Source organism: Sphaerodactylus townsendi, linkage group LG06 (genome assembly GCF_021028975.2).
Source record: "Sphaerodactylus townsendi isolate TG3544 linkage group LG06, MPM_Stown_v2.3, whole genome shotgun sequence".
NCBI lineage: Eukaryota > Metazoa > Chordata > Lepidosauria > Squamata > Sphaerodactylidae > Sphaerodactylus > Sphaerodactylus townsendi.
In genome coordinates, this window is record NC_059430.1 from 87155549 (window position 1) to 87179972 (window position 24424).

A 24424-nucleotide genomic window follows, 5' to 3' on the forward strand; every position below is an offset into this window, starting at 1 on the left:
AGAAGGATGGATAATGACCAAGGATTTAAGCAAAAAATGGCCCAGATTTCATTCTAAATCCCAAAGCTCCTTAGTTCGTGTACATGAAAGGATAATTTCCCTGAGACAATTTTGTTAAATGCAGTTTCAAGAAGCACCACATGTTCAGTGGCTTTTGGCTCTGTTAAAGACAACAAGTGTCCAAAATAGTTTGTTTGTGTGTTGATGATGTAAAAAAACAACAACTGATTAGCAATTGTTTTTGTCACTGACTTAAGTGTAAACTTGCAGAGAGGGGAAATCTTTGCTATCATTTATAGAACAGAGATGTCTTCTTTACATAAACACATGGAAGGGCCTTTTACTGAATCAGACCCATGGCCCATCAAGGTTTCTACTATCTATTCAGACTGACAGCTGCTCTCTGGAGTCTCAGGTCGAGGTCTTTCACATCAACTACTACCTTTTAGTTGGAGTTGCCAGGGATTGAACTTAGGACATAGGTTGGCAACTTTTACTATCGAAAGACCCATTCCCTTCCCCACCAAGGAAGACAACTGTATGGAGTTGCAAAACATATTTGAGCCTTGTAATAAAGGTAAACACTATTAAGTCTAAATTAGCCTGCAAGCATTACTATTAGATCTAATTGATCATTTATTAATATGTTTTACCACATGTGGCCATACTCTGCAGTGCACTATTTATGATTATTTGGTACTTTATCTTTGCATTTCTATCACAACATTACCATGTATTGTTGCACTAATGAATGGCCTGTGGGTCATACTAATGACAGTCTGACTGACCAGCTGTAAAGTCAAGATAGTGTTGGTAATGACTTCTTTATACAGCACATAATAAATTCACCAGCACAAAACATACTGATTATTATCAACACATATTGCTTTAAAAGGAAGTTAGACAAGCTCATGGAGAGGTATGTTATTAGCCATGTCATCAAAACAGAGTCTCCAGGTTCAGAGACAGTATACCTCTGAGCATCAACTACTGGAGAAATGCAAGGAAAGGCTATTGACTTTAACCAGTGGCATAGTGCCAAAGTTGCACACTCTCCAGGCAGCCTGGGTTGGCAGGGATTGTGCTGGACCTGCCCAGAAGGGAGTGTCCAGTGTCTGTGGGCACCAGAGGCAATGAAAGAAATCTGGTCAAAGGCATGGGCATAGCACCTTCCTCTTCTCTGACACTTCTTCCTGACTTGTGGGAGTGGTAAGAAGGAGAGCACAAGCATGCAGATTTTGATTGCCAGCAGAACTGTCCCTCCTCAGAACCACAGTGGAAAGTGAGAGCAGAAGGGCTGTCAGGGCTGCAGCCCCTAGCACCTCTAGTGACAATACCAAACTGGTTGATGGCTAGAGCTCTTGGTTGTCCTCAAGCAATCAGTCTTTGGCCTGCAGACCAGGCTGTACCTCCTGCACTGCACTGCACTGCACTTCCTGGCAGGCTGTCTTCTTGGGCAGAGAGCCACTGTAGTGTGGCAAAAGAGTTGCATATGGCTCTGGAGCCACAGATTGCAGACCCTCAACTTAGGACTTTCTGCATGCCAAGTAGATGTTCTGCCACTATGACCCATCTCTCCACCCCCCACCCCTCCTTAACTCAGTACCATTAAAAAAATTATTTCCTTGATGAAACAGCCTTTTCAGATTCAAAAATCTCATTTGCACACTTGCTCTTAACTGGTACAAGTTATTGCTGGAATCCTTTCACTCTGCATTGAAATGGCACCCTACTTTTACTTGCTATCTGCTCATCTATTTCAAATTTCCTCTGCATATTTCAGCGACTCTAAATGCTCTGAGTTAACACAATGTGCAATGGGATTATGCCTAATTAAGATATTTAAAGGCAGTACCTTAGGGATTTTTCAGCCAGAATTTTTAATTGCACAGTTAGGGCTTGAGGAGGATCACACGAGAGTTTTAAAGCTCGTCTGCCATGAAATATTAGCATGGTTCATTAGCCAAAATAGTCTTTGCATTTCACTCCCGAAGTCAGAGTTCTCCCCATAGCTATGTCCCTGAACTTTCCTGAACATGTTAATTCATAGCCCATCTGTGGAAGGTCTCACAATAATAATGATGGATTAATGACTGAACTGAGGATACAAGTAGGCAGGAAGGAAGGGAGGGAAATGTTCTAGCAAAGACATGAGCAAGGTGTTCAGTTCCTATGAAATGAGAAGAGATGTTTTAATTTCTGAGAATCAACACAGTTGGGAATGTGTAAGTTGCATTCGATGCCCCTTGATAAGACCAGAAGGGAACTCAGGATTCAAAATGCAGATTTCGTCTAAATTAGTCAAAGACTGTGGGAATGAATTACCTCATGCCCCATTGGCCCCTAGTTTCTTCTAAGATCACCACCCCTATTTATTATTATTGTTATTTATTATTTGAGCTTCTAGTCTGCCCCTTCCCTTCCAGGCTCAGTGCGACTTACAGCTAAGATAGACCCATTATAAATGGGACTGCATGAGTCAAATATAGGACACAAATGAGTGAATTCAACCAACCATTATTCTTTGTATTGTCGAAGGCTTTCACGGCCGGAATCACTGGAGTGCTGTGTGGTTTCCGGGCTGTATGGCCGTGTTCTAGCAGCATTCTCTCCTGACGTTTTGCCTGCATCTATGACTGGCATCTTCAGAGGATCTGATAGTAGGAATGGAAAGCAAGTGACCTCACAGTATATATACTCCACTTGCTTTCCATTCCTACTATCAGATCCTCTGAAGATGCCAGCCACAGATGCAGGCGAAACGTCAGGAGAGAATGCTGCTAGAACAAGGCCATACAGCCTGGAAACCACACAGCACCCCATTATTCTTTGATTATTTCAACGTGGTACACAGGCATACAAGAACATGGGGAGTGGAGGAGAGATGCTCTTTTTGGTTCCGGGGATGACGCTTTTCCTGTAATGTTAACTAGGCAGAGACAGATTTTCCTATCACCATACTTCTGTCTCTACCTTTCACCTTGTTTCCACAAAGTCCTTTCCCCCACTTGCAAGGGGGGGTTCTCGGTTTCAAACCCCACCCATTCATATCTGAAGCTCCGCCCACCCATTTGTGGGTTTTTAATATATTTTTAGTGTTTTTCGGTTTTTGGCCTGCAGGAGGCACATTGTTTAGGCTAGCAGCACCAAATGTTCAGAGATTGTTTGGGGGACACTCCTGATGATATTACTTGGGTTTGGTGAGGTTTGGTTCAGGAGGTCCAAAGTTATGGACTCCCAAAGGGGGTGCCCCATCCTCCATTTTTTCCAATGGGAGCTAATAGAAGATGGGGGCTACATCTTTGAGGGTCCATAACTTTGGACCCCCTGAACCAAACTTCACCAAACCTGGGTGGTATCATTAGGAGAGTCTCCTAAAGATACCCTAAAAGTTTGGTGCTGCTAGCTTAACTATTGCACCCCTGACAGCAGGCACCTCCCAAATTTCCCCAGATTCTCCTTTTAAATCCACCCCCTTCAGCATGGATTTAAAGGGAGAACCTGAGGTCCTCAGTTTAGAAGAAGAAGAGTTTGGATTTATATCCTCCCTTTCTCTCCTGTAGGAGACGCAAAGGAGCTTACAATTTCCTTGACCTTCCCCCCTCACAACATTCACCCTGTGAGGTGGGTGGGGCTGAGAGAGCTCCGAAAAGCTGTGACTAGCCCAAGGTCACCCAGCTAGCGTGTGCGGCAGTGCACAGGCTAATCTGAATTCCCCAGATAAGCCTCCACAGCTCAAGCAGCAGAGCAGGGAATTAAACCCGGTTCCTCCAGATTAGAATGCACCTGCTCTTAACCACTACGCCACATTGAAAGTGATGCTGTTTCAGGGTGGGTGATAATCCACTCCAAAACAGCATCACTTTCAATGTTGTTTAACTGGGGTCCCCAGATTCTCCCCTTAAGGTGGATTTAAAAGGAGAATTTGGGCTCTCTAGTTTAAACACCATTGAAAGTGATGCTGTTTGGGGGTGGATTCCAGCATCACAGTGACTGCCTGGGGGAAGGGGGGGGGACGGGACGCAAAATTCAGATTTTGCACCAGGCTCCATTTTCCCTCTATGCCTCTGCCCAGAGGGGAGGGCAGAAGGAACTGCCGTCTGCCGTCTGGGAGCCCAGCTGGTGGGGGGCAGGGGAGGAAAGAGCAGGGGAGTCTGCCATCCCGGCCTCGGAGAGCTGCTTTTATAAGCGCTAGGCCGGGGGCAGGGCTTGGGGAGGCGTGGCCGTGCCCTAGGGGCGGGTTGGGGTGTGGCCCCACTCCCGAACCCCCCCTAAAAATCTATACTTATGTCCCTGCCCACTTGCTGTATTTTGTTGTTCTTTAATTGCAGTAGGGGGAGGGGTAAACTGGGGGACCAGAGAAAAGTACTGTAGGCAGAGTGGCTGCATAATCTCCTGATGCATTGTGAAAAGTGAGGTCAGTTTTCCCCAGGTAAGTTGGCAACCCTACCAGTTGGTTCTCCTAGTACTGCACACTCAAGAGGAAAGAGAAATGGTGTCAATTGTCTGTATTCCTAAATTTTTGATTCCACCCATCTGAAATGAAATTTTGGGGAACAATGTTCCCACTCTCCCAAGTTCCTCCCTAATTTTAGGCAGATAAAGGTAGGAGCAGAGGTGGGATCCAGCAGGTTCTCACCAGTTCCCAAGAGTGGGTTACTAATTATTTGTGTGTGCCGAGAGGGGGTTACTAATTGGGTCCGCTTTTCCATCTCCATGCCCTCGCCTCCCCAAGAGGTATACTGCCTTTGAACATGAAGGTTTCATATAGCAATTGTGACTAATAATGTAACTCCCTGAACTGGGTTAATCCCTTTCAGGTACTGCAATTCATTGATTCTCAGCCTTTCTTACCTTTTATCTCACCAGTCTCTATCAAAGAACCTGTGTGTTTCACCATTGCTGTGTTCAGATTTGTGAGTTGGGGCATTTTCTATAATGTGATTATGATTTAGAAATGACCTGGTGCAAAAAAAATGTTTTGGGGTCGTGGTGGGGTGGCTGCCCATGAGGGAGGCATCCAACTCAGGTTTTCCCCAGGGCTCAGGTTTGCCTAGGTACGCCTCTGCCCCCTTTGCTGAGGCGGGGCTGGTGAGGGAACCTGTTACTAAAATTTTTGGATCCCACCACTGGGTAGGAGCCCCTGCTCTATAAAAATTAAATATTGTTTATTCTAAGAAATAATAGGAGACATTTGGCACTCCAAGAAGAAAGTCTATGATAGCATAGCAGGGTGGGCCTTCAAATCTGTAGAAGAGGATCATAGAGGGCCATTTGGAAGAACAAGGGTAGTTGTGTTTGTTTTTCTTAGTTAAACCACCTTTTTGATGGTCTTTGTTTTGAAACAGCAGATTAAGATGCCAAGCCTTAAAGTTTTTGTTATTGTGAAAAATCAGAATTTGTAGTGACATGGAGTCAGAAAGCTTCCCCTTTTTGCCTCGCCATAAAAGGCCTCCTGTTTTAGGAGGTATTTAATCTAAATGCAGTTTGTTGTGACATTCTGAACTGGCTGCTTTATCAAACTGGGGTGTGTGTTTTTGGGTACAAAATAACAGTCTAAGCATGATTTAGACATGAAACTGTGGTCAGATTGAAAAACTAGGAAGTTCTTGGTTTTGGTACAGTACATAAGGGAAGGAGAGACTTCTGACTTTTTCTTATCACTAACAAATGTTGGGTTGTTTATGACATTTCCATGAAGACTTAAAGTGCCCTGGAACTTCAAGAGTAGAGGTGGTTAGTAAAGTGGTGACTATGTATTATTGAGATCTCAGTTCTTTATACTGATATGTCACCACCTTGAGAATCTTAATTGTCTGAATAAAGAGTGAGGTAGAACAAAACAGTTTTTTCTTTTTCTCTAAATATTTAAACTTATAAAAAGCTGCAAAATTGTTGACTTCTTTCTTACATGAGACATACACTGCCTAGTTTATGACAATGAAAAGATCCCACAAAATGCAGTTTTCTTTCCTGTCCTCTACAATAGCTATCTGTTGATTTTATGCTCTCCTATGCATATATCTACTGATGCCTGACTGTTATTAGCAAGCAAGGAAGACTTATTAATTTGTGGAGGTATCTTTCACATGACAGACGATGTGATGGTTCCAAAGGGCTCTCATGACCTGACCTGTGAAAAGTCAATGAAATAATTGACCTCATGGTTTCCACTTCTTTTCTTAAATAGTTGAGTCTAATGGGAAGGGGCCAGGGTTATTATAGAAACAGTGGTTGCTCTGCCTGAGGAAAGAGAATGTAGGGAACTAATCGGTGTAAGAGCTGTAATTGTCTGTAATTTGTTTCCTTTCAACTTTATTAGAGCAGTTTTTCTGTCACTGGTGTGAATTGTGTAGAACTGTATTTTGAAACAGCTAAGTACCTTCTTTTCAAGCATGTTCTCTGCTTAAGCTTAGACAAACCATTTTTTCTAGGTCTTAAATCTACAGATGGAGCCTCTGGATCAATGTTGATATTAGTCAGTTTTAGAGTCAGCTCATCTCATAATCCTTTTATACGAGGGGCTCACAATAGACATGTGTTTCCTACTTGAACAAATATTTATGCCCAAAGAGTAAGCTTTTTCCCATTAATTTCCTAACAAAGAAATATGTTCATTTTAAAGCATGTTAAAATAAGAGAATGGGGTTTGTTGGTGCTGTGGAGATTCTGCAGTCATTAGGCAGCAGTTGCTGTTCATGTGGTAATCAGAGTGACAATGTGAGTAGATTCAGTTCTAAAAAGCAACTCTTTGCATCTGGCAACTGAGGCATAAATTTGATCAATAAGACATACATTTGATCAATACGGTGTGCATAGACTCCCCTACACACACATGCTTAATGTTGATTTTTTTGCTCCTTCCCATTCATTTGTCTGGGTTTTTCAAATCACTTTGAGTTCTTAGTCTAGCATGCCCCCAATCCCTTTCAGCTTTGTATTATCTTTAGAATGCGTATCTCCCAACATTCAAATAATTGAGGAAGATAACTGACCAGTGCCAGATGCAGCAATTATCTGCCACTGAATGCCACTGAAATTGCTGTCAGTCAGTGCTACCTTGTTCTCTACAACTACAAATCTCACTAGCTGAGTCAAAATGTGTTCATGGTGCCCAAGAAACCCATAGAACCCAGCTAGTTCCATAGCTTGTCTTTGGAAAAGAGGAAGAACTTCTTGCCCTGACACAACCTGCTGCCACTAGGATGTTGTTTGGAGGCTACTGTTACCCAAAGTGGTGGGAAGTCCCTTTTAGAGTGAGCAGGAACAGCCTCTTGGCTTTAGCTAGAGGTTGGGCAACACAAGACTTTGATTGCTTATTCATATGAGAGTCAGCTTTTGCAAGAAACTATCAGGGAAGACAATAAAGATTAACAATTTTTAAGGGATAATAGGGTTATACAAGTACACAATAAAATCAAAGCAGCAGAACACACACACAGTCCTAAGATTTAAGCAGTTGTGAGGGAATAGGTCTGGAATAGATGAGGAATATGGGGGAGGGAAAATAAGAGTTATAATCACATGATCTTGGAGCAGAATGGTCCAATGACCAGGTCTGAGTTACCCGCGCTTAGTTCTGGAAGAACAGCACACTGTGGAACAATATCACAGACATACTGAACACTGACTATTGGGAGAGGGGGCTTCTTAGGGGAAAATGGACTCTCAGGGTTATGCAGAATGATCCTTAATCTCCCAGGACAAAGAGAGTTCCTGCATTTCTGGGGAAAGACAAGAAACAAACATCAACCTTAATTGTTGGTTCGCTGGTCTAATGGTCTGAGACATCAACCTGATATTCCAGGCTTGGGAGTGTCTCCAAGAGGGAAGTTAGCTGATGAAATTACACCTGTAAAATAATGACAATGTAAATGAGGTGGCCACTAAAGGTATGAGTCAAATGAAGAAGTATTGGTTAGTACAGCACTGGTCAGGCAAGCACATTAGCACATCCATTGTCTTCACCAGGGCTTAAGAGCCAGGCTAGAGAAGGGAACTCTTTGTGTTCACTTAATCCTGTCAGGAAGGGTGTGTTTTTGTGTTCGTTTAATTCTGTCAGGAAGGATGTGACAGAAGCATTGTTCTAGCTGATTTGGGGTGCACTAGGGTGCACCTTAGGGTGCACTGAGCTAATGTAAGAAATGGACTCGCCATTTTGGCACTGCACTGCTAGGCACCCCAAGGGTTGGCTGAGGTGGGTAGAGATGCCAGTGGCTTCCAAACAGGGTCCCTTTGATCCACCATAGGCCTGTCTGGCAACTCTACCCCAAGACTACTGTAAGGGCACAAGAAGAGAAGATGCAGGATTGACTCTCCTGACACCTTCATTTTCATTGGAAAGTATCCACAGAGTGGGCAGAAATTGGTTCAGGATCTTGCCACTGGAAGAAAGGTAGACCATTTCCCCAGCGATATTTTTCTGTCTAAATCACCCTTCTACTCCCCTCCCACCGCTCTCAGGAAAATATACGGAACAGATAGTGGGGGGAGGAGTATATTCATGAAAATAGTACAGCAAAAATATTGTATACACACAATATCATGTTCCTGATTCAATCCCCCTAACTGCCTTTAAATATTCTTAAAGATATTTGGAGACCCCAATCATTACTCTCACGTATCAATTATTTGTGCCTTGAAAACAGATGTTTAGAAATTTAACTCTAGTTTATCTATGTCTTTTGGGAGAAGCAAGCATGGAGAATTAGGACAGCAAAAAATAAAAATAAAAACAAGATCAACAAGCAGTAGCAGATCTCTCTTTCAGTTTAGCAAATCAACAATGCAGTCCTAAACAGAGTTATGTTCTTCCAGATTGATTGGATGGGAAGAGTTTATTCTGATTAGGATTGCACACAGCAGCTGTCAGTTTGGTGACAAAGGCAGTTATTTGGAATTGAGCACATGCCATTACAGAATTAGTTGTTTTGGCTGATACATACTGGATTAAAAACAGCTTTTAAAAATATCGTCAGTGGAATAGCATTTTTATCCAGTTAAAATTGTTGCATCTGTTTGGTCAGTTTGTGATAAAGCAAGGAGGTTTTTTAAAGTAGAATTCCAATTGTGACTTAAAACCCGCATACATTTCTCAAATAGAGATCATTCATACTGTTGCCTTTTTTGTGTTAGATTCCTGAAAAGTTATCAATCTTTTGCCTGTTAACACAGGAAATACTTAGGCTGCCTTAGCCAGGTTTATCAAGAAATAAGTCCCACTGAATTATGATAATTCAGTGGGTCCACCTAGAATTCTCCACTCCTCCCTATAAATTCATTGACCCATGAGTGGTGGAAGGAAGCCCAAGCAAGGAATGTGACACTGCTGGGATAGTGGACAGGGCTTTTACTGAATAAGTCTGTCAAGGTCAGAATTGGTTCTGGTGGGTGTTCTGGGCTGTGTAGCCATGATCTGGTGGATCTTGTTCCTAATGTTTTGCCTGCATTTGTGGCTGGCATCTTCAGAGGTGTATCACAGAGGGAAGTCTGTTACCCACCAGAACCAGTTGAATCCGACCGTGAAAGCCTTCGACAAGGTCAGTATTGTTTATGCAAACGGGCAGTGACTCTCCAGAATCTCAAACTGAGGTCTTTTACATACCCTACTGCCAGATCTTTAACTGGAGATGTTGGGGATTGAACCTGGGACACTCGGCATTCCAGGCAGGTGCTCTACCATTAAGCCATGGCCTCTCCTCACCCCCTTCCCTGACTGCCTCCACACTTGAGACAGAAAAAAACTCCACGTAGTTCTAGACCAGTAATCATTGTAGCCTGGGCAAGAGGAAAAGGTGTTGCCAGGGGGCCATTGCTCACTAAATAAGGAGGTGGGAAGAATGTCAACCTAGCAATACAGAACCAGGGTTATCACCACATAGTCAATTCCAACAATGATTGAGGGATGGTGATACCATTAGCTATATATGTGCTTGCTGCTGCAGACTACTGAGTGGTACCATGTTTGCTTTGTATGGTATAGCTTGCCATCCTCCTCTCCGCCTATAAGTCTTGTCCACTATTCCAGCAGTGTCATATTCTTTGTTTGGGCTTCCTTCTACCATTCCAAGACTCTGCCTAGCAGGCCACTTGGCTGCTCTTAAGGCCTCAGTCTGAATTCTTCTCAAAATGAGGTGCTTTCTGGCCATTGAGCAGGAATGCAAGATTTTGGCAATTGTAGATAGATCTGCAAAGAGATTTAATTAGAAGCAGTCATTTTTCATTTGGAAGAAAAACCTAGGTGGATTCTGCATGGGCCCCTACAGCAGCTTCCCATATGATGGCAGTGGAGCCCCAGGGCCATTCGCATGCTGAGGTGCGAGCTCCCCCAGAACGGCCGCAGCCCACGGAGGCGCCTCTGCACAGAGGCGCTTCCATTTTCTGTCCCCACACTTACCTTCTCTCCTGTGGAGCTCCGCAGGGACAGAGAGGCACACCCATGCTGCCCTCCAACCTCCAGGGGTCAAAGGGCATGTGGGCATGCCTCCCTGTCCCTGTGGAGCTCCAAAGGGAGAGAAGGTAAGTGTGGGGACAGAAGATGGAGACACCAAAAAGTGGCGCCTCCAACCTGGTGCCGTTTGCATGGCGCCGGCTGGGAAACGCTGTTTCTCAAAAGCCTCACTCATTGAGTGAGGCAGGGAAACAGTGTTTCTGCTCCAGTGGGAGGGGGGAAAGCATGGTGCTGCCTCGATGCAGAGGCACAGCCGTGCGAACAGCGTCCCTAAAATGGTATTTTTACCATTCCAGGGGCTTTTTTTTTGGCCCATGCAGTCTCCACCCTAGTCTCACAAGTATTATTTGGATCAAAATTTTCACAGTGGTGCTTAGTTGGATGAGATTGTTCACTGATCTAATAGTTATTTTAATAACATTTAGCCTTTTTGACCTGTAGGGCTAGAAAACTCAAATATGCTGCCTTAAAAAAACTTTCTCTAATATGATAGCAGATGGTAGTAAATCCTTGACATTTTGACAAAGTGCTTTTGGTTTTTACAGATGTTTAATGTATACAAAGTGTATAGGCAATGGAAATGGTTTATTCTGAATTCATGTTCTATATAAGTCCATCACAGCCAAAAACCAAACCTTCTTCACAGTGCAGAATTTCAGGAACTGATATTTGTCTGTGAAGGGAATAGATGGAATTAAATTGTTTCTATTTTATTAGAGCTTTTTCAAAGGTTTCCCTAAAATAAAGGCTTGGCAATTGAGTACATAATTGCTTAGGTTGTAACAGTCTCATCTGCTAGAGCTGTAAGTCCCATCTATTTCACTGTGGTGCTTGAATTAACTTCAGGGCTCCTCAACACATTAACACAAACATGATCTGCATTTGAATTTACCATGACTGTCCTCATGTTCATTTAAACATTAGTTAAGCCCTGCTCTAGATTGTCTCAATGGTTTTTCTTCAACGTGTGCATTGAATGCCATGTCAAGCATTTATATCTCTGGACAATAACTGTTTTATAGGTTTTCCTTCATAAGCCACTTCATATATCGTTGGAACACAAGTACATGAAACCAGCTAACCAGAGCAGTACCTTGCATTGATACAATATAAAAGCCTAGCAGTTGCCTAGGGAGTGATTGGTCTTCTTCTCCTCTAAATAACTATTGACTCACATAAGACAGTACAAGAATGAACATACCTGAATTGTTTTTTATCTGAACAGTTTGTGTGGCTTTCATGGTAACAAACACCAGGTCATGCAGGTATGATAAGCCAGCAGTACAGAGGAGAAACAAGCCACACAGTTGACAGACCTTCTTTCTTCTCTTAACCAGGTTTTAGCGATGAAGATTTGGCAGGCAGGTGGTATATTTTTAAAAAACAACCCTCTACTGTTCCTAAGAAGTAATGCTACAATGGGCAGATACTAATTCCTACAGATCCAGGCCCCTTCCACACATGCAAAATAGTGCACTTCCAATCCACTTCCAATCCACTTTGTCGTTGTGCGGAATAGCAAAATCCACTTGCAAACAATTGTGAAAGTGGATTGAAAGTGCATTATTCTGCATGTGCGGAAGGGGCCCCAGAGTTATAAGGGACACCGAGTGACATTTTGCAACATACTACCTGTTGAAACATTAATCTTTTATGCACTTTTAAGGAATATAGAAAAGTGCAAATGGAGGGGGCAGTTGTTGTAGAAGGAAAGGCTAAATGCAATCGCATTTGCAGAATGGCCTCCTTTTGTTTGTTTGTATGATTAAACACGTGAACTACTCACATTTGACTTCGATGCTCACAATTTGTCAATCATTTGACTGTGATGATCCGAGCCGACAAACAGACAATGAGCTGAACTATCCCTGATTTACTTAATCGACAGAATAACTGTCTCGCTTATTTGCTGCTTTGTTTACTCAGTAAACAAAGTAGAATTCGTAGCTTTAATGCACTGAAAATACATTAGTTGGTATTGAACGAATGGCAGAGGAAACAAAAACTGTAATCTGAACTAAAAATGATCAGTGAACTACCCAAATGCTCTGAAATACCTACCTAGCTATGTCGGTAAACAAGAAATTGTATAAAAGGATGGATTTAGGTACTGTTTTTGGGTGGAGGGGGCTAAATATTTGAACATCCTTATATATAACTTCTGCACTTTTACATATATAGCCCTGCTTCATGATCTGCTTCCTGCAAAGAGCAGCACAAAGCCAGCTCTTTTGTTTGTTCTGCCCACTGAATCACTTGCAGTGGCTCTCAAGAGATTTTCCAGTGGTTCAGCCTGTGGTAAGGAAACAAAAAAATTGTTCTCATCACAGCTGACATCCTGCTTATCTGAGTCAAACACAAGCCTCCATAGGATACATTGGACTGCAGGTAGGATGTCTGCTTACCATAAACACAGCATAGTCAAGAGTCTTTCCCCTCAGGCACCTACCAGTGAGGCTCTAATTAAGTGGCCATGTCTGCTTTGCCAAAGGCATTTGGACGCCTGGAAGTGTAAATCACACACTGTTCAGTTATGCTAAGAATATTTCTTTTGAGCAGTCTGCATAAGTGGTAACTACCTCTATAATTATTGTAAGAAAAATGAAAGCTGTTTTCTGAAGGTTGCATTTCCACCTTATGCTGATTCTGTCTTCAAGTAATACTAGTTTAATGGGAAAAGAACTAGGTTCACAGAATAATAATTCTACCGTATCAGCATATACTGCAAACCAAAATAACCTCTGAACTGCTGCTCCTGTGTGAAAGGAGAGCCCAAGAACAGCATGAGGGGGGAGGCAGAAGTCTGCAGTGTGTGGGGAGGGAATCAGCAAAAATTTCCACCCCTCCTTCTCCTGAAATCCTTCCTGGGTTTCGAGACTGAGATTCCTAAACAAAAAACTTTATGGGTAAGTGTTAGTTCTCTGGATCTCAACTGCTCTGCCTGACTAGCTCGTATTTAATCTGGATATGGACCTGACAGCCCGTTTATATGATCTGGAGAATCAAACAGAACAGTTTTTTCCCCCTGGCATTCAGACATCTGGAAGAGTACAATATCTACTAAATTACGTCACCTATTTACATAGTTGTTAAGAAGAATGGTCCAGTAGATGTTGCAATCTTGGACTTTCAAAAAATGTTTGGCGAGATCCCTACCTGGCTATCATGGGATAAGATGACAAATCCTCTTATGGACTGGCAGCTAATTAGATGTCAGAAAACACTCATTAGGAATAAATGGTCAGTTTTTAGAATGAGAAGAACAAGCACTAGAATCCCAACAGGAGTCCTGTTGAAACTGACTCAGGAGTGTGGTTAAGCCATAATTTAGTCATTTATATATAATGCCAAATTCTGCAGATTGTTCAACATGTAAGGACTGAGGTATCAATGCTATAACTGCTGAATAATTGAAGAATTGTTCAGGTGTTCATGGGGACATCTTCTGTGGTTGCCCTCATGGCTATTTAGGAACACAAAGATTAAGAAAAGATTCTTTTAATGTAGTTCATGTTTTATTACACAGACTCAGATTACTAAAATTAAAAATAAATCACATTAAAACCTGGAGAGAGAGAGAGAGAGAGAGAGAGAGAGAGAGAGAGAGAGTACTTCCAGTATTACTCAATTAAACAGTCAGGAATGGTTACAAACCAGAATTTCTTATTCAGGCTAGGAGTTCATATATGCATCCTGTAACTGACAAAAATAAGATTCAATTATTATTGAATTAATGAATTATATAGTTTAATAATATTAAACTATATAAGTCATTAACCTAAAGAAAAATTAAAAAGAAATATGGGCTTTATATACAAATGGGTAAATACTATAATAAGTAATAGCTCACAATAGCTCACAATAAAGATATAATGTGCAGCCCAGTCTGCAGGGTTGGGAAGAGTAGATGGGCAGTGGATGAGGATGGTGCACATGTGCCATCTACACAGAGACTCCTGCCAGTGTGGCATGGTAAACATAAAACATAAGTCCAACTTGTACGCTTCCAGGGGCTATCCAGGTGTGTTTTTGCTGGTGTTAGTCACTGCCTTTATTGTTATGTTGGCTGACTAGTTCTCCTGTTGTGGTGGGAGACTGCCTGCTATCCGACCACTGTCACTGCCACTGCAACAGTGCAGGAGGGGGGAAATGGGAGGGGGAAATGTCACCATGCCATAATTTCTGATGCAAATCCAGAAGTGATGTTACTGCATTAGCATAATGTTCTAGGATCCTGCAAAACTCTGTGGTTTTTCCATGAAGTTTTAGGAGGATTCCAGAGAATCATACCAATGCAGTGACATCACTTACTGGTCTGTGATGTAATTCCCTTATCCCCGTCCTCTCCCCTTCCCTCTCTGCTGGTTGAGTTTGATTGCTGGCAACCATACTGCTGTATGAGGTTCCCCATGGAGGGGAAAACCAGTATCAGCTGCAGCTAAAATGTCATTTTGATCACTTCCTTATCAGAAGTTTCTTTACCCTAATTTAAAACTGTGTTATTGAAATAATGTAATACCATAAAATTCCTCATTGCTAGAAACTGTAGTAAATTGCAACAGATGTCATTCAGTGAAAGTGTCTGTCCCAGCAGATGGATAAAAATGGAATATACATGTTTTTCTTACTTCATTTGTTTTTAATACTGTAAAGAGAAAAGCAGCTGTGTCAGTAAAAATAAACTAGTGACAGTTGTTAGTTGATTCATTTTCACGAGCATAATTGGGAACACAACAATTGTACCTTGTGCAGTATTAATTACACAGAGCCCTGTTGTCTCTATATTCATATAAAGAAGGCGAAACATATTGTATACATTTATAAGCATTTAAAAGTTTATTTTTGTCATCTTTAACCACTTCTTTTTAAAAAGGTAAAGTACAGGGATGGTATTTTAAAAAGTGTTATCACAGATACTGGTTTCTCTCCTACAATATCTTTTTATGCCTACAAATTAGTGAAGAAATTAAGTGGGAAATTTTCACTTCTCTACTTATACTACTGTTTCACAGCTGCATACCTAAATATCTCTTAGCCTAACTGTGACTTTCAGAAAGGACACATGGAGAAAACTGATATGGCACATATTACAAGAGCGTAAGGAGCACCCTGGGATGGAAGGCAGCATGGGGTAGCCTTATCTTGTCACATCTCAGAACATAAGCAGGGTTGGTACTTAGAAGTGAGACCACCAAGAAAGACTGTAGAAGACGACAATGGCAAACCACCTCTACTTCTCATTTTCCATGGTGAAGTTACCATAAGTCAGTAGCAACTTGACAGCACTTTACACTCACACAAAGAATACCTATTTCTTTCCATAAGGATGGATGCCTTGATACCTTCTGTATATAATTGTTGTGGCTGAAGAAGACTAAGGTTGAAAGTGTTTAACTTGTTAGCACTACTGATATCTATTTGATGTTTACATGTGGTCAGCTTATCTCCTGATGTGGCATCCAGCTGAACATCTGGCAACTGGAGCACTTCCAACTTTTGATATTTATTCATGCTTATGCATGGCCAGTTTATCTCTTTACATGGTATCCAGGTGAGATCTGGCAACTGGAGTACTTCAAGCCTCTATCAGAGCAACAACAGAATACTATTTGGATAGTCCAATGTTTTGATGAAGGACAAGCATTCATTTCATTTCAGTTGATTTGATTACTGGAGGTCTGCTTGATGCTTACAATTGAATTGCAAGGATTTCACTGAAGGGATATTATTTATACAGACATTCATTATCTTTTGTGCATATTTTGCAATCCCTTTTCTGTCTGTTAGTGTTGTTCATGTATTGCATTATTGTTTCCATTGTTGATATTTGGGCTATTGGATATAGTGTTTTTAATCATTTCTATTAACGTTTATGGTTTTATTGCTGTTCTTTTGAGCCAGGCAGAGTAATTTTTCTTCATATATTCATACTGTTTCTGGCTCATTCATTATATTTAAAAAGCCATTTCAAAAGCTATTTTAAAAGCCATTTTTCCCTGTTGCAGAATGGCGGGGGTAGGGGTGGGGTTGGGGGCCTGATAAGCACCACGCAGGCTGCAATATATGGCTGGTGCACTGCATGTAACTCAGTGGGTCCCAAGTTTTGTAAAATTGCTGTAGTGACAACTCCCACCCAAGGAAATAGCTTCAGATCTAGTTAGGTTCATTCCCAAGGGAAGCTTTTAAAAAGAAAGAAGCTATCTTGTGTGCTAGGTTTATTCTTGATGGATTTCAAAAGTGCTTGTTTGGATAAGAATCCATATTTTGATGCAGCTGAAGTGCTTGAAGCATGCAAGGGGCAAAGCAAATTACTTTTCATGGGCACTGACCAGTAAATGCTTCCTTCAGTCCCATTGTGATCTAAGCACATCTATTGCAGCAGCATTGGTCGTGCTTCTGTGGACAACTGCTCAGTTTCCATGGTGTAGCTTGCAGAGTACTTTGTAAAACCAGTTTTATCAAAGATGGAATAGGGAAATGTACACATGTACCAACTCCAGTTACAGTTCTATATCATATTTTTCACAAGGATATAATCTGATGGTATCTGCGTATTGACTGAAAAACAGTATGGCCACTGCACCAGGTGTAATGTTGGTGTACTATGGTCATGATCCCAAGCACTCCCAACAGCTGAGCCAACCACAAGATGATGGCCTTAAAACAAACGCTAATGTAGTCCAGTGACAAGCACCTCTCTGGGGCAAGTGGAAATTACACTGCCACCCAGAACCACAGTATTGCTTACTGGCAGAAAACCGTATTAGCCATGCATTAAAAGTACCAGTTAGCATATGTTGCTCAACTCAGTGCACTTACAACCTCTGGACACAGTGCACAAGCAGAACGGGTTCATAGCAGTTTTCCCTTCAGGAGCCCCCGTGATGCTGTGTGTAAGAACATGGAGTATCCATAGTTTTCTGAAGAGAAGGATCTGGGTTTTATCCAAGGAAAAATGCTTCTGTGCAAACAATTCCTATAACATCATACAGAGCACAAATCCAGTTTTATAAGGAGGAGATATGAAAACTATAGAGCAAGACCCATTGCCTCATTAAAAAAAATATGTTAGGAAATAGTACCGGTAGGCATGATTTCAATCCTTGGGCCTTTCCGCACGGGCCTTTAACAGCACCCTGGGGACGGCAAAAACGCTGTCCCCAGGGAGCTGTTCATATGGGGCCGCAGCTGCTGCGCGGCCGCGGCGCAAAGCCACTGTTTCCCGACCTCGCTTCCTAGCAAGGTTTTTGGGAAACAGCGGCTTCCAGCCACTGCCATGCGAATGGTAGTGGCTGGAAGGCACCATTCCCCCTCCCCTTTCCCAAACGCCGTACTGTGTCCTCCGGCCTCCGCACGTTGCACAGGCCAGGGGACACGCCCCCCTGCCCTGCGACTTCCGGGCTGTCGCGCAGGGCAGGGGGGGCGTGTCCCCTGGCCTGTGCGACGCGCTGGAGGCCGGAGGACACGGTGCGGCGTTTGGGGGACGGCGCAGTTTCAGCGGAGGCTGCTCGCCCTCCCTCTATCGCAATCGGGTTGGGTCGGCTATGTACCGACCGGACTCCCCACCGCGGGTCAGTATGGAAACGGCCCTTATTTCAGGAAGATGTATTACTGTCTTATTTTGGGATGTCTTGAAAACAACAGTTGTAGATGGAGAAGGAATATGTAGCTGGATAGAATCCACCGCTTCCACTCTGCAGAGCAACATTTTAACCACATGGCTACAGGTGAAAAGAGCTTTGATGGTGTCTTCGATGGTCTTCCAAGGAAGAGGGCTAGAAAGGCACATGCTCAGGGTTGGGATTCAGCAGGTTCGCACCACTTGGGCAAAAACGGTTGTTTAAATGGTGCTTGTAAACAACCAGTTGATAAATTATTTGAATCCCACCACCAGAACCAGTTGTTAAATCATTTGAATCCCACCACTGCACGTGCCTCTCAAACGGCAGTGTAATAACCAGTTTTACTGCCTGGTACATGGATCAGTAGCTTCACTATGATATCTATCCTAATGAGACTTGAAGATCAAGAGAAACAAACTTTGGAAGCTGCCACTCAAAAAACTTGTTCACCCTATCTTTTTAGCATTACCCGGGTCATATAAAGCACAAAAGTAATATTTTACTTTTTAGGCCTCCCCCCCCCCCAATCCCCTTGGCCAGAAGGGCATCTATGTTGGCACATTTTAATTGTTTGCCATATAATGTTACTTATGGCAGGTACAAACATGCTCTGTCACATGGAAGGCAATTTTTTTTGGATGTAACACCCTGGTCACTCTGTCCATCTCCGTTTTGAGTACAAGAGGTTCTCGTGTCAATACCTTTTGCTGGAATGCCATTTTAGGAAAGGTGTCTATCCATTTAAATAAGATAAATTATTAACTCTTCTTTTGTGTGACAAGGACTCAGAAACAACCAAACTGGTGGCAGTCTTTTTAGCTGTAGTGATGACTCAAATTAACTCTACATGTGTTGCACATTCTTCTGACACCCCAGTCAGCTGTCATGAGCTAGCTCCTGGGCATTGAGGACTTTGATGTGGAGCCTGAAGATACTGTGCATATAGAGCTGTCTCCTCATGAGGAAATACAGGAAGCAGAGCCAGTTCCAAGCCTTTTCTTGCAAGCTCTGGCAGAGCCTGATGCTGTGCAGCTGGGAGAGCCTTCGGGAATCTCAGAAGAGCTGAGTAATGAGCCAGCTGCTCAAAGGAGGCAAAGACAGAGGCTATAGCTGCAGAGTCCCTGGAGAAGTTCTCGCATTGCTACAAGGTATGAAAGAAGGCTCTGCAAGATGGAGGCATCTGCATCTGAGGAGGACTGAGCTCTTGCAGGAGTTCATTAGCCAAGATTTTCTCTATAAACTCTGCCTTGGGCCTGGCTCTGCCTGGCTGTAAGAAGTGTACTTCCTAGTAACCTCCATGTGCCTGGTCTCTCTCTGACCTCCAGCTCTGAGCTTGCCTGCCAGATCTCCTGCCTGTGCCTTGATTTTGGACTGTCTTGACCACACCTTTGTCTGCTACCTGCCCTGACCCTGGGCTACCTTGATCACACCTTTGCCTGCTGCCTTCCCTGACTCTGGACTGGTTGAATATGCTTCATGTGCTGCCCACCTTGACTCTGGCTTGTCCGGCCACACTCTAGCTCCTGTCTTCCTGCACCACATCAGCTGAATTAAAACCAAAAGGATATTTTTCCTATTTAAGAAGGGGAATCAAAGAAAGCAGCCAAATATGTTTATTATGTATTAAATGCTAATAAAGGTAACTTGAGCTTGAATGCTAAGATAACTCTCTGATCTATTATTGATTGCCTATCATGTTCTCTCCATGTTGTCTGGTTCTCTCCATTTTACAGCCATATCTAACAATTCTCCATGTTGGATAGAATGCCTGCTTATGTCAGCTAATTATCCTTTTCATTAATTTCCCACCCTTCATATCATTACGACCCTATTGCCTAGTTTATCATCACAATGTCATCACAATGAAAGATGTGCTTCTCTGTATTTCCAAAGATAAGCTTCTTCTATGCATCTGAGAGTGACTACACACTGGTATAGATATCTGGCTGTACAGCTCATCAGTGGTAAATGCATGTTGGCAAGAAAGAAGCAGTGTGCCCTGGATCAGTAATGTAATCTGCATAAACATTTATCCTACATGGTTGTTCTGTATCTTTATCACTATCAATGAAAATATTCCATCTGGATTATGTATAATTCTCTAGCATCCATGTCATCTGTGTAGCTTCCTAAGAGCTATCACTTTTTAGAACACAGCACTAAATGTACTTAAGTCTACTGAATCTTCTATAAGTGCCTTCTTTCATACTTCAGAAACAGCTTCTGGTGCAGCAGTCTGAATGTTTACCTTGGAAAGTGTGGTGCATGGAATTTTAGTTTTTGCTCTGACATTACTCCTGCATGCTTTTTGAGTAGGAAGGGGGTGCTTTGTAATTTATTACATCTTCCCTTGGGAAATCTACCACAGATTATGTTGACCTGCTGTGATTTATCATTTCCACATTATTTCTGACTCTGAGAGTGCCTCTGAGAGTATTATGCATTTTTATTCGGCAACAGATCATGGCAAATTTCATCATCAATCAAAGAATTCTAAAATATGGTGAACTGATAATAGTTGTAAGGACTCAGTTAGAAATAAGTGCCTCTGAAAGAGAATTTATTGCTTGACTGTGTTTTATTTCTCTTCTCAGGGTCCGGCTCATGTCGCTTTAGTTACTCAGATCCCAACATAATCGTGTCCTATGCCAAGAATAATTCTGCTGATTGGATTCAACTGGAGAAAATTAGGTTTGTTAAAGTGGTTTTAAAAACATTTCTTACCATGTTGCCTAAAAATATGTAAATCACTTTTAAAACATTTTTTTGAGGGCATTCACAGTGGACTCCTAAGAAGAGTGATACATTCCTGAACCTCTTGACTTCAGTTGACTTAGAAAGGTTTGAATCTGTTAAGACTGCTAATTTATTTTCAACTGTTTCCATGCTTGTAAGATATGTGCTTTAGGGAGCAATCTAAGTAATTTTGTGCATTCAGGTATAAAGTAGGATATCAGAAATAGGTGACTTTGACATATCAGTAAATGATTGTAAGAGGGGCAAAATCAGTATTTTCATTTTTTTCATTTTTTTCTGCTCCTTCTAGAAATTTATACCAGAATTCTGTAGTGATTTAGTCTTTCATTAGTTCTTCTGTCTCAACTAAAGCATATACATTTTGGCAATACTATGATTATCATTTGAACACAATTCTACCTCAAATTCAGTCTTATAATATTCAAAACCATAGGATCTTTTATCCATTTTAAATCTTTCTAATAACTGTGCCTAAAAGGAACCAATTCCCTTCTGCTATTTTTTAAAATTTCATCTTAACATTCCTCATGTAAGAAGTCTAAAATGTCATGATATGTTATCCACCCTTTTTCAATCCATATCATTTCTTGTCTGAATAAGGCTTCTTGTGGTGACAGCCATATAGGCGTTTTTTGACATACTCTAGGTTTAATGGCATGCCTAATATAATGATTATTAAAATCCTTATTGACTTTAACTTTGTCATAGCATAGATAAGCATGCCTCCCAAATCTCAAATTGTGTCCCCCTAAATCAAGCCATCTTTTTTTTCTCAATGTAACCCATTCTTTCATCTAAACCAAATAGCGGACAGCAGAATATAATTTCAGATCAGACAAACCTAGACCACCTCTTTTCTTTTCATCTTGAAGATTTTATATTTGATCAAAGGCTTTTTTCCTTGCCAGACAAAATCTGACATATCCTCTTCATTGTTTAAATGGAGTATCAGCTACCAACATGATAATCTTCTATTTTTACCAGTGGAATCTCTTGTCCTTCGTATAATAATTATAAAATATATTTTTAACCAACACAGGATCCATTAAGATATTATCCCCTACTTGCAATTTCAGTATAATTTTCTTTTTTCTCTCTTTATTCAATTTTTATGCTAACCATTTTCTCAGTTTATTTGCAAATTCAAAATTCTTTTGCTTTGCATATTTCTGTTTTGTTTCCATTTCTCTTACCATTGTTTTACATTTTTTTTGATGCAAAATATTCTTGTCTCATAGATGTTTTTCAAGTTCCTCCGCTTTTTTTCTAATCTCTAAAATATTTTATATGTTCTTTTGTCTCTTTTTCTTAAGTTCATAGTTATGTTTTATCAGATATCCTCTCATAAAAGCTTTACTTGCATCCTAAACCATTCTCAAGTCTTTCCCCATATTTAAATTGAGTTCAAAAATATTTTTTCTTATAGTCCTGAACAATTTGTATTCTTTTGAAGTAAAGTGTCATTTCATCTTCATCTAAAAGTATTGGGTTTTCTCTTAGAAATGAGAGTTACAGCAGTAGGAGCCCAATCCAGAGTGGGGTGAATCCCACACGAACTGAACTGAAACCTTTAATGGAACTCAAATAACAATAATAATACATACTTTAAAAATACAAATGTATAAAAGAGCATATGACAAAATAGGAATCTATATTTTTTTAAAAATCCTCTAAAATGATAAATCAAAAACTGAATAAAGTGTTTCAAAGGTTATATTAAGAGCGCCTTGAATTATAATACAGAGGAACCTGGCAGTCAGCTCCAAGACTTCTCTTGTCCAGAAGAAAGATGGTTTTCTGTTGGTCTGTGAGAAGGCTGTTGTCAATCAACAGAGGTACCAGGAACTTACACCCAACCTGCATTATATAAAGGACAATTGTGTAGGATATGATGTAACAATTCATGTTACAAATGCAAAGCCTTTCATGACGTGGTATTTTCATCTATCTATCAGATCTCAGGGAAGATGGCATGATGTTACATTGTTATTGAGTTACAGTTCCATCCAAAGAGATTGCATGTTGGAGTTTGGGGAATCCCCCACTAGATATGACGTGGACTCATGCCAATGCGAGTGTCCACCCCACCAGAGTAAGGGGCATCCCTAACTGGCACTGAGGGCACCTACACCTCTGTGGGGATTGGGTGCCACGAGGCTCCCCAGCACCCACACGCAGAAGTGCTGGACACTGCAGCAGCCATCTGGCATGGAATTGCATGCCGACAGGGAAAGGGGTGAACACAGAGGTGGAGCTGACTGCAGGCAGTTTCCACTGGACTTTCAGTTCCTTGACAACAATGTAGCCAGCCCTGAACTTGTGCCATGTTTTTGTTTCCTTATGGATTTTCCTGGGGACAGGAGGATGTCATGGGTTTTTTCTTCCTACCCCTGCCACCAGGAAACCTGGGCTGTAATATCTGAAAAAGTTTTTGATAAGGTTTCTATGTTAGATGCCTTTTGTGGAGAAAAGCCTAACAGTAGCTGATTCCAGCAATCAGAGGCATTCCTCCCATAGGGCAAAGTGGGCAGTTGCCCTGGGCGCAGCCCTGTGGGGGGCACAAAAACTGCAGGTTCGTTTGTGGGATTTTTTTGTATTTTCAGCGTTTTTCCCTTTTTGGCCTGCAGAGGGCGCAGTTTTTAGGCTAGCAGCACCAAATTTTCAGGGATGTTTTGGGAGGCTCTCCTGATGCTATCACCCAGGTTTGGTGAGCTTTGGTTCTGGGAGTCCAAAGTTATGGACTCCCAAAGGAGTGCCCCATCCCCCATTGTTTCCGATGGGAGCTAATAGGAGATAAGGCTACACCTTTGAGGGTCGATAACTTTGGACCCCCTGAACCAAACTTCACCAAACCTGGGAGGTATCATCAGGAGAATCTTTTACTGATATCACCCAGGTTTTGTGAAGTTTGGTCCAGGGGGTCCAAAGCTATGGATTCCCAAAGGGGTGCTCCATCATCCATTGTTTCCAATGGGAGCTAACAGAAGATGGGGGCTACACCTTTGAGGGTCCATAACTTTGGACCCCCTGAACCAAACTTCACCAACCCTGGGTGTTATCATTAGGAGAGTCTCCTAAAGATACCCTGAAAGTTTGGTGCTGCTAGCTTAACAATTGCACCCCTGACAGCAGGCACCTCCCAAATTTCCCCAGATTTTCCTTTTTAATCCCCCCGCCTTTGACATGGATTTAAAGGGAGAATCTGAGGTCCCAAGTTTAAACATTGAAAGTGATGCTGTTTCAGGGTGAGGGAGAATCAACCCCAAAATAGCATCACTTTCAATGTTGTTTAAACTGGGAACCCCAGATTCTCCCTTTAAGGTGGATTTAAAAGGAGAATCTGAGCTCCCTAGTTTAAACACCATTGAAAATGATGCTGTTTGAGGGTGGATTCCAGCATCACTTGTTTAAACTAAGGAGCCCAGATTCTCCTTTGAAACAATGAAAGTGATGCTGTTTCCCCCAATTGGGGGGACTGGATACAACACCATAAAATGTTTTCATAGCAGTAATAAAACATTTTGAAAGCATTTTGAAAATGTTTTCCAAATATTATTTCTGCTGTGTGGCATGGCCCATTGCTGTGTTCAGATTT

General features: G+C 41.8%; 1 protein-coding gene across 2 annotated transcripts in view; it reads left to right on the top strand.

The window, feature by feature from the left end:
* The window catches only part of RELN (reelin), a 370687-nt gene that overhangs the window by 162135 nt on the left and 184128 nt on the right, over window positions 1-24424 (top strand). For both annotated transcript variants that reach the window (XM_048499920.1, XM_048499921.1), the window contains exon 9: window positions 20667-20763. In XM_048499920.1, the coding sequence (XP_048355877.1) occupies window positions 20667-20763 (97 nt within the window). The remainder of the gene's footprint in view (window positions 1-20666; window positions 20764-24424) is intronic.